The sequence below is a fragment of the Coregonus lavaretus genome, assembly GCF_964263955.1.
Source record: "Coregonus lavaretus genome assembly, chromosome: 8".
Taxonomy (NCBI): domain Eukaryota; kingdom Metazoa; phylum Chordata; class Actinopteri; order Salmoniformes; family Salmonidae; genus Coregonus; species Coregonus lavaretus.
In genome coordinates this window covers 39,881,831-39,895,902 of record NC_139995.1, presented here as the reverse complement: position 1 = coordinate 39,895,902, position 14,072 = coordinate 39,881,831, and the positions used below count along the sequence as shown (strand labels likewise).

General features: G+C 42.9%; 1 protein-coding gene across 1 annotated transcript; it reads left to right on the top strand.

Moving 5' to 3' along the window:
- Nucleotides 1–12,081: 12,081 nt before the first annotated feature.
- Nucleotides 12,082–13,684, top strand: LOC311133680 (green-sensitive opsin-like; the record flags this gene model as incomplete). The annotated part of the gene is made up of 5 exons (XM_084167213.1): nt 12,082–12,445; nt 12,625–12,793; nt 12,929–13,094; nt 13,208–13,447; nt 13,583–13,684. 5 exons carry the CDS (start codon nt 12,082–12,084, stop codon nt 13,682–13,684), a joined length of 1,041 nt encoding a protein of 346 aa, XP_084023339.1.
- Nucleotides 13,685–14,072: the final 388 nt, after the last annotated feature.

Sequence of the window (14,072 nt, the reverse complement as noted above, 5' to 3'; positions counted from 1 at the left end):
TGGAGGGTGTGTAAGAAATATTTTTGCTATTTATACAGCGGGAATTATGAGCACAATAGCTGACGGTGGCGTGAAAGGGCTGGGTTTTGATGAAAAAATAAGTTGTAGGTGTGACAAAGGCTTGACAATTCACTGGCCAATCAACGTGTTCCATAGCTACTGCGTGCAGTTGTCTCAAGTTGTGGAGGTTATTGACGGTCTTTGCATTGTCATCAACTCCAATTCGGCTGAGGGGCACGAAATATTCTCGTCCTAGTCCATTGTATATTGATACCGTTTATTAAAAAGCATAGTCTACAGTAACAAATAATAGCAACAATAAAATACCTCAGGTTTTTGCTAAATATGTTTGGAGTGCTGGCAGTCAACATTGTTGTAATTGGCTTCCACAAGTATACTGTATAATTTTCTACATGTCTTTACACATTGCTCTTCTCCTGAAATAAAAACTACTAGGCTCCCTTTAAAATGTATTGTAGGCCTACGTGTGAGGCTCGCTCCCAATAAGCAGGATATAGGCCTATCCAGGCACGTGCACAGATAGGGGTCTACCTGTTCCCGAGCACATGTCCCTTTGCCCTCTCACTCGCCAAGTGCCCTTTTTTGTCATTGTTGTTCCGAACCCACTGCTCCCAAGTCGTTGTGACGTCATCAAGTTTACCAACCCCCCACCCCTACCCTGTCCATTGGTCTCCCCTGTATGGAGCTCATGTGCCCCTGGTTGTGCATTTTTCAGTCTGCCCTGTACAGAGATTGCGCACGCCCGGTATCCATGCATGCATGGCTTGAAATGCGATCAACAGTCGAGTGTGTGTAGCAAGCTACCTATATTTACATCGCTCATATTTGGTCTGGTTGTCCAATAGCCTACGCGCTGCAGCACTTAGCACCTGCAAGGTCTGTGCACAGCCCTGGGCCCATCCACTGTTGATAATGTAGCTACCCTAACCCAACACCAAACAACCCCTTCAAGAGGCTCAGACCACTTGCCTTAACGGTTAAGGTGTTGGCTTGACAGTCACTGGACCTGGGTTTGAGTCCCAGTCTGGGACACCCCCTGAATTCGCTACAATATGGCATGATAAGGCTGAATAAATTAAATACGTTTGGAGCAGTGCGTCTTTGGTAACTGGATAAATGGGAATGGATACAAGTGAAATTAAGTATGCGGGTCGGCCTACGTGAATTGTGAATCATGTATGACTGCAAAAGCCTCGCTATTAAGGGACCATTTAGAAACCTTTTATGCATAGGCTACTTGGCTAATGCATGTCCAGGATAAAAAAGACACCCAACACTTTACAGTTGAACCAGCCTTCATTGTAAAAGGGTAAGGGTAGCCTACGGAGTGCTTGGTTTTTAATCAAATGGAACAGAAAACAAGCAATTGTTACAGGAAAATAACTTTAATGTTTCTAAATACAAAGGTCACCGGCATCATCTCGTCTCTCCTTCCATGATGGGCATATGGACACATGATGTAGCCTTCATGTTTAGTTTTTTTTATCACCCAAAAATAATAACAGGAGCTGGTTAAAATAATGTATAATACATAGACAAAAAGAGGATGTCGCTCACTGTTTTGCCGCTCCCAACAAAGCTTTGGCGATTAAGATTTTTTTCAAAGTGGTCTCACGAGCCAAACCCTTTATTGATTGGCTTGGATCCTTGGCGAATGCATTGGGCACTTAGCACCAGATGAAAATAGAGCCCTAAATGTTTCAGAAAAACTGGTATCGAGACAGCCCAAAGGCCTTATTTCAGGCCTTTGTGTTACTCGAGCCTGCAGGGAGAGCCAGACAACTTAAGAAGACTTTCAGTGACCATACTCCTTCAGTGGCTTTCAAGATCCCTCATCCCTGACAACTTTTTCCACAACCTACATGCAGTAAAGGGTTCTTATTAGTGCCACACTCAGGGTTACTCTGTAGCCTGTAGATGGTGCAAGCCACCTTTAAAAACATATGCTGCTTTCAAGATCCCTCAAACCTCACACCTTTCCCACAACCTACATGGATGGTGCCTATCAGTAGCCAGCAGGGGGTGCAAGCCACCTTTAAAAAACGTGTGCTGCTTTCAAGATCCGTCATCCCTTACACCTTTCCCACAACTTACATGGATGGTTCCTATCAGTAGCCAACAGGGGGTGCAAGCCACCATTAAAAAACGTGTGCTGCTTTCAAGATTCCTACACCTTTTAAACCCACAACAGTATGTAGGCAGGCTGCGTTTACCTGTAGCAGTCTGTAGGGGTATTAACCACCTCTCATTGACTTATATATCCTTCAGAAAGTATTCATACCCCTTGACTTATTCCACATTTTGTTGTGTTACAGCCTGAATTCGAATTGGATTAAATATATATTTTTCTCTCCCAATACCCCACCATGACAAAGTGAAAACATGTTTTTAGACATTTTTGCAAATTTATTGAAAATGAAATACAGAAATATCTGATTTACATAAGTATTCACACCCCTGACTCAATACATGTTAGAATCACCTTTGGCAGTGATTAAAGCTGTGAGTCTTTCTGGGTAAGTCTCTAAGAGCTTTGCACACCTGGATTGTAAATTATTTATTTATTTACTCGGGAACATTCAATGTCATCTTGGTAAGCAACTCTGGTGTATATTTGGCCTTGTGTTATAGGGTATTGTCCTGCTGAAAGGTGAATTCCTCTCCCAGTGTCTGGTACAAAGCAGACTGAACTAGGTTTTCCTCTAGGATTTTGCCTGTGCTTAGCTCTATTCTGTTTTCTTTTATCCTAAAAAATTCCCTAGTCCTTGTTGATGACAAGCATACACATAATATCATGCAACCAACACCATGCTTGAAAATATGAAAAGTGGTACTCAGGGATGTGCTGTGTTGGATTTGTCCCAAACACAGCGCCTTTGTATCAGGACATAAAGTTAATTTCTTTGCCACATCTTTTGCAGTTTTACTTTAGTGCCTTAATGCAAACAGAATGCATGTTTTGAATGTTTTTTATTCTGTAAAGGCTTCCTTCTTTTCACTCTGTTATTTAGGTTAGTATTGTGGAGTAACTACAATGTTGTTGATCCATCCTCAGTTTTCTCCAGCCATTAAATTCTGTAACTGTTATTGTCTGGGTTTTATTTTATTTTATTTGTTTTACCCATCTTCGCGAGGCATTGGAAAACCTCTCTGGTCTTTGTGGTTGAATCTGTGGTTGAAATTCACTGCTCGACTGAAGGACCTTACAGATAATTGTACAGTGCCTTGCAAAAGTATTCATCCCCCTTGGCGTTTTTCCTATTTTGTTGCATTACAACCTGTAATTTAAATTAATTTTTATTTGGATTTCATGTAATGGACATACACATAATAGTCCAAATTGGTGAAGTGAAATGAAAACAATAACTTGTTTCAAAAAATGGTGCGTGCATGTCACGCCCTGACCTGGAGAGACTGTTATTCTCTAGGTAGTTTGGTCAGGGTGTGAAACTCTATGTATTGTATATCTATGTTTGGCCGGGTGTGGTTCCCAATCAGAGGCAGCTGTCGCTCGTTGTCTCTGATTGGGTATCATACTTAGGCAGCCAGTTTTCCTGCCTGGGTTGTGGACTCGTGTTTGTGTTCCTGTTTGGCTTGTTTCATGTATAGCCCATAGGACTTTGTTATTTTGTCTAGTCTTTATCCTTATTAATAAACATGTACGCATACCACGCTGCACCTTGGTCTGACCCGTCTCTCAACGATCGTGACAGAAGATCCCACCAAAAACGGACCAAGCAGCGTGCCCAGGAGCAGCAGACACAGGTGGGGAAGTCATTTTGGACTTGGGAGGAGATATTGGCTGGTAGAGGACCCTGGGCGAAGGAGGAAGCCCAGGCAGGAGAGGAGAAATGGCGACCCAAAAGGACTCGGTCACGAAGAAAGCCAGAGAAGCAGCCCCAATAAAACATTTTTGGGGGGGCACACGGGGTGGTTGGCGGAGCCAGGGTTCAGAGCAGAGCCAATTCCCCGTAGTCACGCTAAGAAGCGTGTGACCGTGCAGGCTCCGTGTTATGCAGAGATATGCACTGTGTCGCCAGTGCGCCTGCATGTGGGAGACTCCCCAAAAATATGGAAGAAGGTACTCTGGTTAGATATATGTGTATTTTTAATGGACTATGAGATAAAACTGGGTTATTCACGAACATAGAGTTAGAATTCTTTGTTACTGGGCCAGGAATTTCATTGGGTAATTTCACTGTGTGTGTAGTGGTAAAGAGGCAATCTGATTTAGGGTCAAATTGCTCGCTCTTACTTAAATCCATGGCTGTCTTATCTAATCAGAGATTGAAACTAGCTTGTGGCCATTTGTTTCTCTTTTCAAACACAGTGGAGGGAGCGGCACCAGGGTTGAATGGAGTTTGGGCTAGACCTTTGTCTCTCCTTGGCTATCTTCTTGATAGATTACAGCATGAAGGGGGGTTTATGTATGGTTGAAAGATTAGAGTAGGGACCTATCATGTCCAACAACCAGTCTTCAGGTCAAGCCCGGGAGAGCTTGGGTTGAACAGTTTAAACTAAACATGAGTGTTTTTGCAAGATAAGGGATTGATTGAGAGTATTACTATTGATTCTGAACTGAATGAAAGTCGAATTTAGCTGCCACCATAGACAAAGGGAGTGGGCGGAGTAATAAAAGAGCGGAAACTGAAGAGGGAGGGATTATAAAGCTAGGGTGTGTGGAGGGCACGATATAAGATGGAGAGAGGGCGGGGGAGGCTACTCTGCAGACCAGTTTCCTTTTATTGAAATTCAATAAAGTAAATCTTGATTCAACAAAAACTCTGTAAGAACTTTGATTGTTTAATAAAGTATAGTGATTAATTTCCACAACAAGATGAGACTAAAATTGATCTTTTTGGCCATCAAGGAAAACGCTATGTCTGGTGCAAACCCAACACCTCTCATCACCCCGAGAACACCATCCCCACAGTGAAGCATGGTGGTGGTGGCATCATGCTGTGGGGATGTTTTTCATCGGCAGGGACTGGGAAACTGGTCAAAATTGAAGGAATGATGGATGGCGCTAAATACAGGGAAATTCTTGAGGGAAACCTGTTTCAGTGTTCCAGAGATTTGAGACTGGAACGGAGGTTCACCTTCCAGCAGGAAAATGACCCTAAGCATACTGCTAAAGCAACACTTGAGTGGTTTAAGGGGAAACATTTAAATGTCTTGGAATGACCTAGTCAAAGCCCAGACCTCAATCCAATTGAGAATCTGTGGTATGACTTAAAGATTGCTGTACACCAGCGGAACCCATCCAACTTTAATGAGCTGGAGCAGTTTTGCCTTGAAGAATGGGCAAAAATCCCAGTGGCTAGATGTGCCAAGCTTATAGAGACATACCCCAAGAGATTTGCAGCTGTAATTGCTACAAAAGTTGGCTCTACAAAGTATTGACTTTGGGGGGGGGGGGGGGTGAATAGTTATGTTTTGTTGTCTTATTTCTTGTTTGTTTCACAAGAAAAAATATTTAGCATCTTCAAAGTGGGAGGCATGTTGTGTAAATCAAATGATACAAACCCGCAAAAAATCCATTTAAATTCCAGGTTGTAAGGCAACAAAATAGGAAAAATGCCAAAGGGGGTGAATACTTTCGCAAGCCACTGTATGTGTGGGGTACAGAGATGAGGTAGTCATTCAAAAATCATGTAAAACACTATTATTGCACACAGAGTGAGTCCATGCAACTTATTATGTGACTTGTTAAGCAAATTTGTACTTCTGAACTTATTTAGGCTTGACATAACAAATGGGTTGAATACTTATTGACTCAAGACATTTCAGCATTTCATTTTGAAAACATAATTCCACTTTGACATTATGGGGTATTGTGTGTAGGCCAGTGACACAAAATCTCAACTTAATATATTTTAAATTCAGGCAGTAACACAACAAAATGTGGAAAAAGTCAAGGGGTGTGAATACTTTCTGAAGGCACTGTACATATTGTACATCAGCCTGTGAAGAGGTTGGCTGGCTGCCCGGCCACTGCCAGATTCTGAATTCTCAGTATCTGACTTTGTACCAAATGGTTTGAACAGCCAGGCAGGTTGCTATTTAGATGAGGCCATTGACTAGTTGCATTATTTAACAATTTATTGTATACCTTTTTGATATGGATGACATTCAGTTTGCAGAAAAACTTAGGCAATATTATTTTCCACTAGCTGCAAGCATGTTTTGTTTATTTATTTGATGCCTTGTTGCACGCCATTTTTACCAGTTTTTTTATCTGTACTGTTTTGTCTTTCACTTATTTTCTTTGGTGCGAATAAATAAAACCTAAAACCTTGTTATTGACGCTAATCACATATAGTTTGCAGGTAGAAGCTTATTATTTGTAAACAAGCACTATTTATTTTTCAATTCAAACCGGTTAACCCATTTCCTGAGTGAACAAGTTGCTAACAATGTTAACCTTCCTAGCTTCAATTCCTGCAGGGAGCTTCACGTATACCAAAAAAATGCTTGCACTCACTGTACTGTAAGTGGCTTTAAGTGGCATATAGATATCGTAGTGATGCTTCAGTGCTTGTGGTGGCACGTACGGTAGGGTACACGTACCTTACTTGAACAGGCTTTGTTATTCCTGGTAATGGAAAATCGAATTAAGGCCCAACAGGTTTTACAGGGGCTTGAGCAAATTAGAGACTTGTTAGAGCATTGCAGGTGCCACTCTCTATGAGAGGGATTACACGAGGTGACTTCAGCCTAACAATGTAATGGTAAGCCTTCCACAGTGGGAGACGGTGAGAAAGGTTGTGCATTCTCACCAGCCACACTTAACCCTTGTTTGCATTACATGGGCCTCGGAGGCTGTAACAACTATTCACTGTTTAACGTAATAACTTATTTAAAATTAATAACTTTTTAATTCATAATTTAATAAAACCGGTGAATGTAATAACTTGACGGATAATGTCATAAACATGTTGAACAGACAACGTTATTTAACGTCTGCATAAGTTCTTATCTTATCCGGTGGTTATTACATTATCAGGTGAGTAACAACCTTTTTTAATCATAACATTAATATATATATATATATATATATATATATATATTATTTCCCTGATTTTGATGCACCTACCGTCCTACACCAATTACAAACACACATGCACCTATGCACTTACATTATTACTCATACTCAGAGACACACTCACAAGCACAGATTGAAATGTACACACATGCACGATCATAGACAAACACATACACACACAAACACACACACACACACACACACACACACACACACACACACACACACACACACACACACACACACACACACACACACACACACACACATACTGATATATGTGTACCCACACATACACAGAAACAACATGCATTACAAACACACACATGCGCACACACTTACAGGCACACATTGGAACGTGACAAAATAACACACACACATACTCAGGTAACAGATTTGTTGTTGTCAGAGTTCCAAACCCCATGGGAAACCAGACACACAACACGATGGGAGCAGCACAGTGTCAGCATTGCCCTTGTAGCAGTTTAGGGGCAAAGTACTTGCTCATGGCCACAAAGGCTGTTGGGGATGGCACCTGAAAAATGTATGTAGGTGATGAGTAACCGTGTCTGAAACCTAAAGACTTGTGTTAGCTCCCTGAGCTAATGGCTACGCTTAAGCTCAGCAGGGTAACACGGTCATGTGGCCTGCAGGAGACCTAGGTTAGAAACCAGTCTGTCCCATTGATGCCATGACCTAGATAGGTCTGTGTGAGGAGGAGGTGAAATGTGTGGTGGAGTATAATGAAGGTGGTTCTGTAAACCATGCTACTGTATTGAGTAACCTTTCTTCATACCTTAACCCCCTAGAGTCAATGTCTAATGTAATTAGCATCATAAAAAAATCCCCATACAAATGCGTCAGTTTAAGAGGTTAGAGTGGCAGGCCAGTAACTGCAAGGTTGCCAGTTTGAATCCAAGGGCTGAAAAAATCGGGCCTGACGCCACAAGACAGTGTTACTATGCTGAACTAAGGGGCGTTATGAAGCCTAGCGGTTAGACGGGCAGTCCAGCAAACAGAGGGTTGCTCGTTGGATTGCTGGGTCTGATGGGAAAAATCGGGAGGATGTGATTCAGCAACTGCAGGGTTGCTGGTACTGTATATTATTATAGATGTCATCTTCTGTCTTTGTGCCCATGAGCAAAGCACAACCACAAAAAACTATTCCAAGGTGAAATCTAATTTTTTACCTTGGGAGGGCAAATGCAAGTCTTAAGGTCTCAAGCAAATTTACTCAACATGCGCGGTTCACCAAACTACCAAACCTCCTCAGTTACACTTCACTCCCCTTTTGACCTCCCCCTCCTAGCGGAAACCAATCCGGTCACAGATCGAGGTCTAACCTGGATCTCCTGTGCACTATAAGGTCTCAAGCAAGGTTACTCATCATGATACACAGCCTGCTGTGTGTATGGTATCTCAGAGGCTGTGATAGCAAAAATACACATTGTACACAAGAGACACGTTTTTGAAGTGAAGATGTGTTCAATTGGGACATTTATTTAGAAAAACTCGTTCCACTGATGTCATGACTGTTATGAATGCCTATTTATAATCAAGTAAAATGTTACCTGAGTGTGTGTGTGTGTGTCCGTGCATTTGAGTGAGCACACTTTGCATTAATTTTGGTATACAGTGTATGCAGTACATTAGCCACTCATTCTGAACATTTCAAATAATGTAATAAAGGCATACCCCTTCATTAAACAAATATATGGTTACTTGTAAATAGCTTAATGTCATGTGTGGCTTAGTTGGTAGAGCATGGTTCTTGCTTGGTAGCGCAAGTGGACTATATTAACATTTTAGTCTTTTTTTTTTTTTATACTGGCCCCCCGTGGGAATCAAACCCACAACCCTGGCGTTGCAAACGCCATGCTCTATCAACTGAGCTACATCCCTGCCGGCCATTCCCTCCCCTACCCTGGACGACGCTGGGCCAATTGTGCGCTGCCCATGAGTCTCCCGGTCACGGCCGGCTGCGACAGAGCCTGGATTCGAACCAGCTGCGAACCGGCTGCTGGTGACTCTCAGATCCACCTCTACGCAGACGACACCATTTTGTATACATCTGGCCCTTCATTGGACACTGTGTTAACAAACCTCCAAACGAGCTTCAATGCCATACAACACTCCTTCAGTAGCCTCCAACTGCTCTTAAACACTAGTAAAACTAAATGCATGCTTTTCAATCGAACGCTGCTGGCACCCGCCCACCCGACTAGAATCACCACTCTCGACGGGTCTGACCTAGAGTATGTGGACAACTACAAATACCTAGGTGTCTGGTTAGACTGTAAACTCTACTTCCAGACTCACATAAAGAATCTCCAATCCAAAGTTAAATCTAGAATCGGCTTCCTATTTCGCAACAAAGCCTCCTTCACTCATGCTGCCAAACATGCCCTCGTAAAACTGACTATCCTACCGATCCTTGACTTCGGCGATGTCATTTACAAAATAGCCTCCAACACTCTACTCAGCAAATTGGATGTAGTCTATCACAGTGCCATCCGTTTTGTCTCCAAAGCCCCATACACTACCCACCACTGTGACCTGTACGCTCTTGTTGGCTGGTCCTCACTACATGTTCGTCGTCAAACCCACTGGCTCCAGGCCATCTATAAATCACTGCTAGGCAAATCCCCGCCTTATCTTAGCTCATTGGTCACCATAGCAGCACCCACCCGTAGTCTGCGCTCCAGCAGGTATATCTCACTGGTCATTCCCAAAGCCAACACCTCCTTTGGCCGCCATTCCTTCCAGTTCTCTGCTGCCAATGACTGGAACGAATTGCAAAAATCTCTGAAGCTGGAGACTCTTATCTCCCTCACTAACTTTAAGCATCAGTTGTCAGAGCACCTTACCGATCACTGCACCTGTACACAGCCCATCTGAAATTAGCCCACCCAACTACCTCATCCCTATATTGTTATTTATTTTGCTCTTTTGCACCCCATTATCTCTATTTGCACATAATCTCTTGCACATCTAGCATTCCAGTGTTAATACTATTGTAATTATTTTGCACTATAGCCTATTTATTGCCTTACCTCCATAACTTGCTACATTTGCACACACTGTATATATATTTTCTGTTGTATTTTTGACTTTATGTTTTTTACCCCATATGTAACTCTGTGTTGTTTTTATCGCACTGCTTTGCTTTATCTTGGCCAGGTCGCAGTTGTAAATGAGAACTTGTTCTCAACTGGCTTACCTGGTTAAATAAAGGTGAAATAAAATAAAATAAAAAAACTGAAGAGCTCAGTGACTTTCAACGTGGCACCATGGGATGCCACCTTTCCAACAAGTCAGTTCGTCAGATTTCTGCCCTGCTAGAGCTGCCTGGTCAACTGTAAGTTGTGCTATTTTGAAGTTGAAACATCTAGGAGAAACAATGGCTCAGCCGCAACGTGGTAGGCCACACAGGCTCACAGAACATGAACACCGAGTGCTGAAGAACGTAGCGCGTAAAAATGGTCTGTCCTCGGTTGCAACACTCACTACCGAGTTCCAAACTGCCTCTGGTAGCAACGTCAGCACAATAACTGTTCCTCGGGAGCTTCATGAAATGGGTTTCCATGGCCGAGCAGCCGCACACAAGCCTAAGATCACCATGCGCAATGCCAAGCGTCGGCTGGAGTGGTGTAAAGCTCGCCGCCATTGGACTCTGGAGCAGTGGAAACGCGTTCTCTGGAGTGATGAATCACGCTTCACCATCTGGCACTCCGATGGACGAATCTGGGTTTGGTGGATGCCAGGAGAAGGCTACCTGGCCCAATGCATAGTGCCAACTGTAAAGTTTGGTGGATGAGGAATAATGGTCTGAGGCTGTTTTTCATGGTTCGGGCTAGGCCCCTTGGTTCCAGTGAAGGGAAATCTTAATGCTACAGCATACAATTACATTCTAGACAATTTTATGCTTCCAACTTTGTGGCAACAGTTTGGGGAAGACCCTTTCCTGTTTCAGCATGATATTGCCCCCGTGCACAAAGCGAGGTCCATACAGAAACGGTTTGTCGATATCGGTGTCGAAGAACTTGACTGGCCTGCACAGAGCCCTGACCTCAACCCCATCGAACACCTTTGAGATTAATTGGAACGCCGACTGCGAGCCAGGCCTAATTGCCCAACATCAGTGCCTGACTTCACTAATGCTCTTGTGTCTGAATGGAAGCCCCGCAGCAATGTTTCAACATCTAGTGGAAATCCTTCCCAGAAGAGTGGAAGCTGTTATAGCAGAAAAGGGAGGACCTACTCCATATTAATGATCAATATTTGTTTATGAGATGTTCGATGAGCAGGACCTCGAAACCAGTTCCACTGCTTGTTTTCATTGTTCCCCTTTAATCAATGACTGATTTAGACCTGGCACACCAGGTGGGTGAAATTAATTATCAGGTAGAAAAGAAAACCTGCAGGCTCCAGACCTCGTAGGGTAAGAGTTGGATACCCCTACTATATACGACAATTGTTAAGAGTGACTAAAATGATAACATGAACAATGGAGTATAATACAAAGTCATATTTCATGACAGGGTAGGTAAGACAATTTAACAAAGCCCGTAAGGCTATCAGTTATAGGCTATTGTTCAAGAATCAATTCATCCTTAATTGAAATTACCATCGAACAGCACAAAATAGCCTATGCACGAGTCACATGATTCTAACTTGCTCTTTGATTGGAGATATTGAGCGTGTTAAAGCTACCCTGCCTTACAACTATCCCCAGTCTCCCCTAGTTGATAACTCGTCAACAAGGTCAGTGTGATAATCTTTATTCCTCAATAGTTAGATCAATTAAGCCTATTCACAATTAAACCCTTTCCCTGATAAGATCAATTAACAAATTAGTTCCTAAGCTAATTCAGGCTATTTTAGCCGATGACATAGGGCCCCAAAAGCGTATAAAACTTCCTGCCAGGACAACCTAGCATAGGCAAAAGGTTCAGAGCCAGATCAGATCTCTTTTTGCCTTTCTCTTGCATTCATTGGATATCCACTGAGTGAAGATGCAGAACGGGACAGAAGGCAACAACTTCTACATCCCCATGTCCAACAGGACTGGGCTTGTAAGGAGTCCTTTTCTCTACCCACAGTACTACTTGGCACCTCCATGGCAATACTATTGTCTTGCCGCCTACGTGTTCTGTCTGATAATTTTTGGATTCCCCATCAACGGGCTGACCCTGTATGTCACATTCACAAACAAGAAGCTCCGGCAACCCCTCAACTTCATTCTGGTCAACTTGGCTGCGGCTGGAATGATCATGGTCCTCTTTGGATTCACCATCACCATCACATCTGCTCTTAACGGCTACTTCATCTTTGGGCCAATGGGTTGTGCTATTGAGGGTTTCATGGCTACACTTGGAGGTAAGAAATAATTAAAAATGCTACAGAATCTACTTTAGTTTAAACTGATTCAAAATACTGATAAGCTGTACCCAAAGTAATTGAAAATAATTTTGGAACTGAAAGTACTGTTCTCAATGTTATTGTAAATCCATTTAGAACTGAAGTAACTGACTTTGGATTGTGGTTTCATTCTCCAGGTGAGGTTGCCCTGTGGTCTCTGGTAGTGCTGGCTGTTGAGAGATACATTGTGGTCTGCAAGCCCATGGGCAGCTTCACGTTCACTGCCACCCACGCTGGTGCTGGTGTTGCATTCACCTGGATAGCTGCTATGGCATGTGCTGCTCCCCCACTGGTTGGCTGGTCCAGGTAAGCTGTAACCAGTGTAGGAAATTTGAAGTTACATAAAATGTTATTCACATGCTATTCAAGTCATGCTCCATCCACCACCAATCCTACTCACTCACACAAAATGATAATATTGTGCACTTCTATTTATTTTAGGTACATCCCAGAGGGCATGCAGTGCTCATGTGGACCTGACTACTACACCTTGGCCGAAGGCTTCAACAATGAATCATATGTGATCTACATGTTCTCCTGCCACTTCATCATCCCAGTCTGTATGATCGCCTTCACTTATGGAAGCCTGGTCCTCACAGTCAAGGCGGTAAGTGACGTCTTACACAAACAACATTTATCTAGGAGTTCCACATAGTGTGCATAGTATTAAATGTAGGTGATAGTTCTCCACTCTGATGTCTTGATTATCTTCATTTTCAGGCTGCAGCTTCCCAGCAGGACTCAGCATCTACCCAGAAAGCAGAGAAGGAAGTCACACGTATGTGCGTCCTAATGGTTTGTGGTTTCTTGATCGCCTGGACCCCCTATGCTAGCCTTGCTGCCTACATCTTCTTCAACAAAGGAATTGCCTTCAGTGCCCAGTCCATGGCTATCCCTGCCTTCTTCTCCAAGAGCTCAGCCTTGTTCAACCCCATCATCTATGTGCTGATGAACAAACAGGTTGGTAACATTATACATTTTTTAAAACCTTTTCTACTTACTCTTTGAGTTTGACGTAGCAGTAACAGAATATATTGTTTGTTCAATGTATTTTGACTTGTCATGCTCATTGCTTTTCATTCTTTCCCCTCCCAGTTCCGCGGTTGCATGCTGGCCGCTGTAGGGATGAAAGCAGAAGAAGATGAGACTTCTGTGTCAGCAAGCAAGACAGAAGTGTCTTCTGTGGGCCCTGCATAGAGACTTTCCCTCATCCTGCACTTCCTGCCCTCTGATTTCTACTCTTGTCTGATGCTCTACATGGACTGCTTTTGAAGACTTCTACCAATTGGACATTATGTGCTGATTATTATATTTACTTGTAACGATTGGACTCTGTCACTCCAAAACAAACTCAACAACTGCATTTTGCTGCTTAGATTCCTAAAATGAACTAATGTAAACCGTTTTTATAATACGTTTACTGCAGGTTGTGACAGAATCAGGGCAGTGTATTGACATCTAATCCGAACCAATTTCTTGTTCTCTTTTCTCTCACCTCAATCAAGAGACAGTTCCCCAATTGGAGGGCTGTAATTGACGATGGTAACATCTAAAGGCAAGCTCAACAATAAGACACAACCTAGCT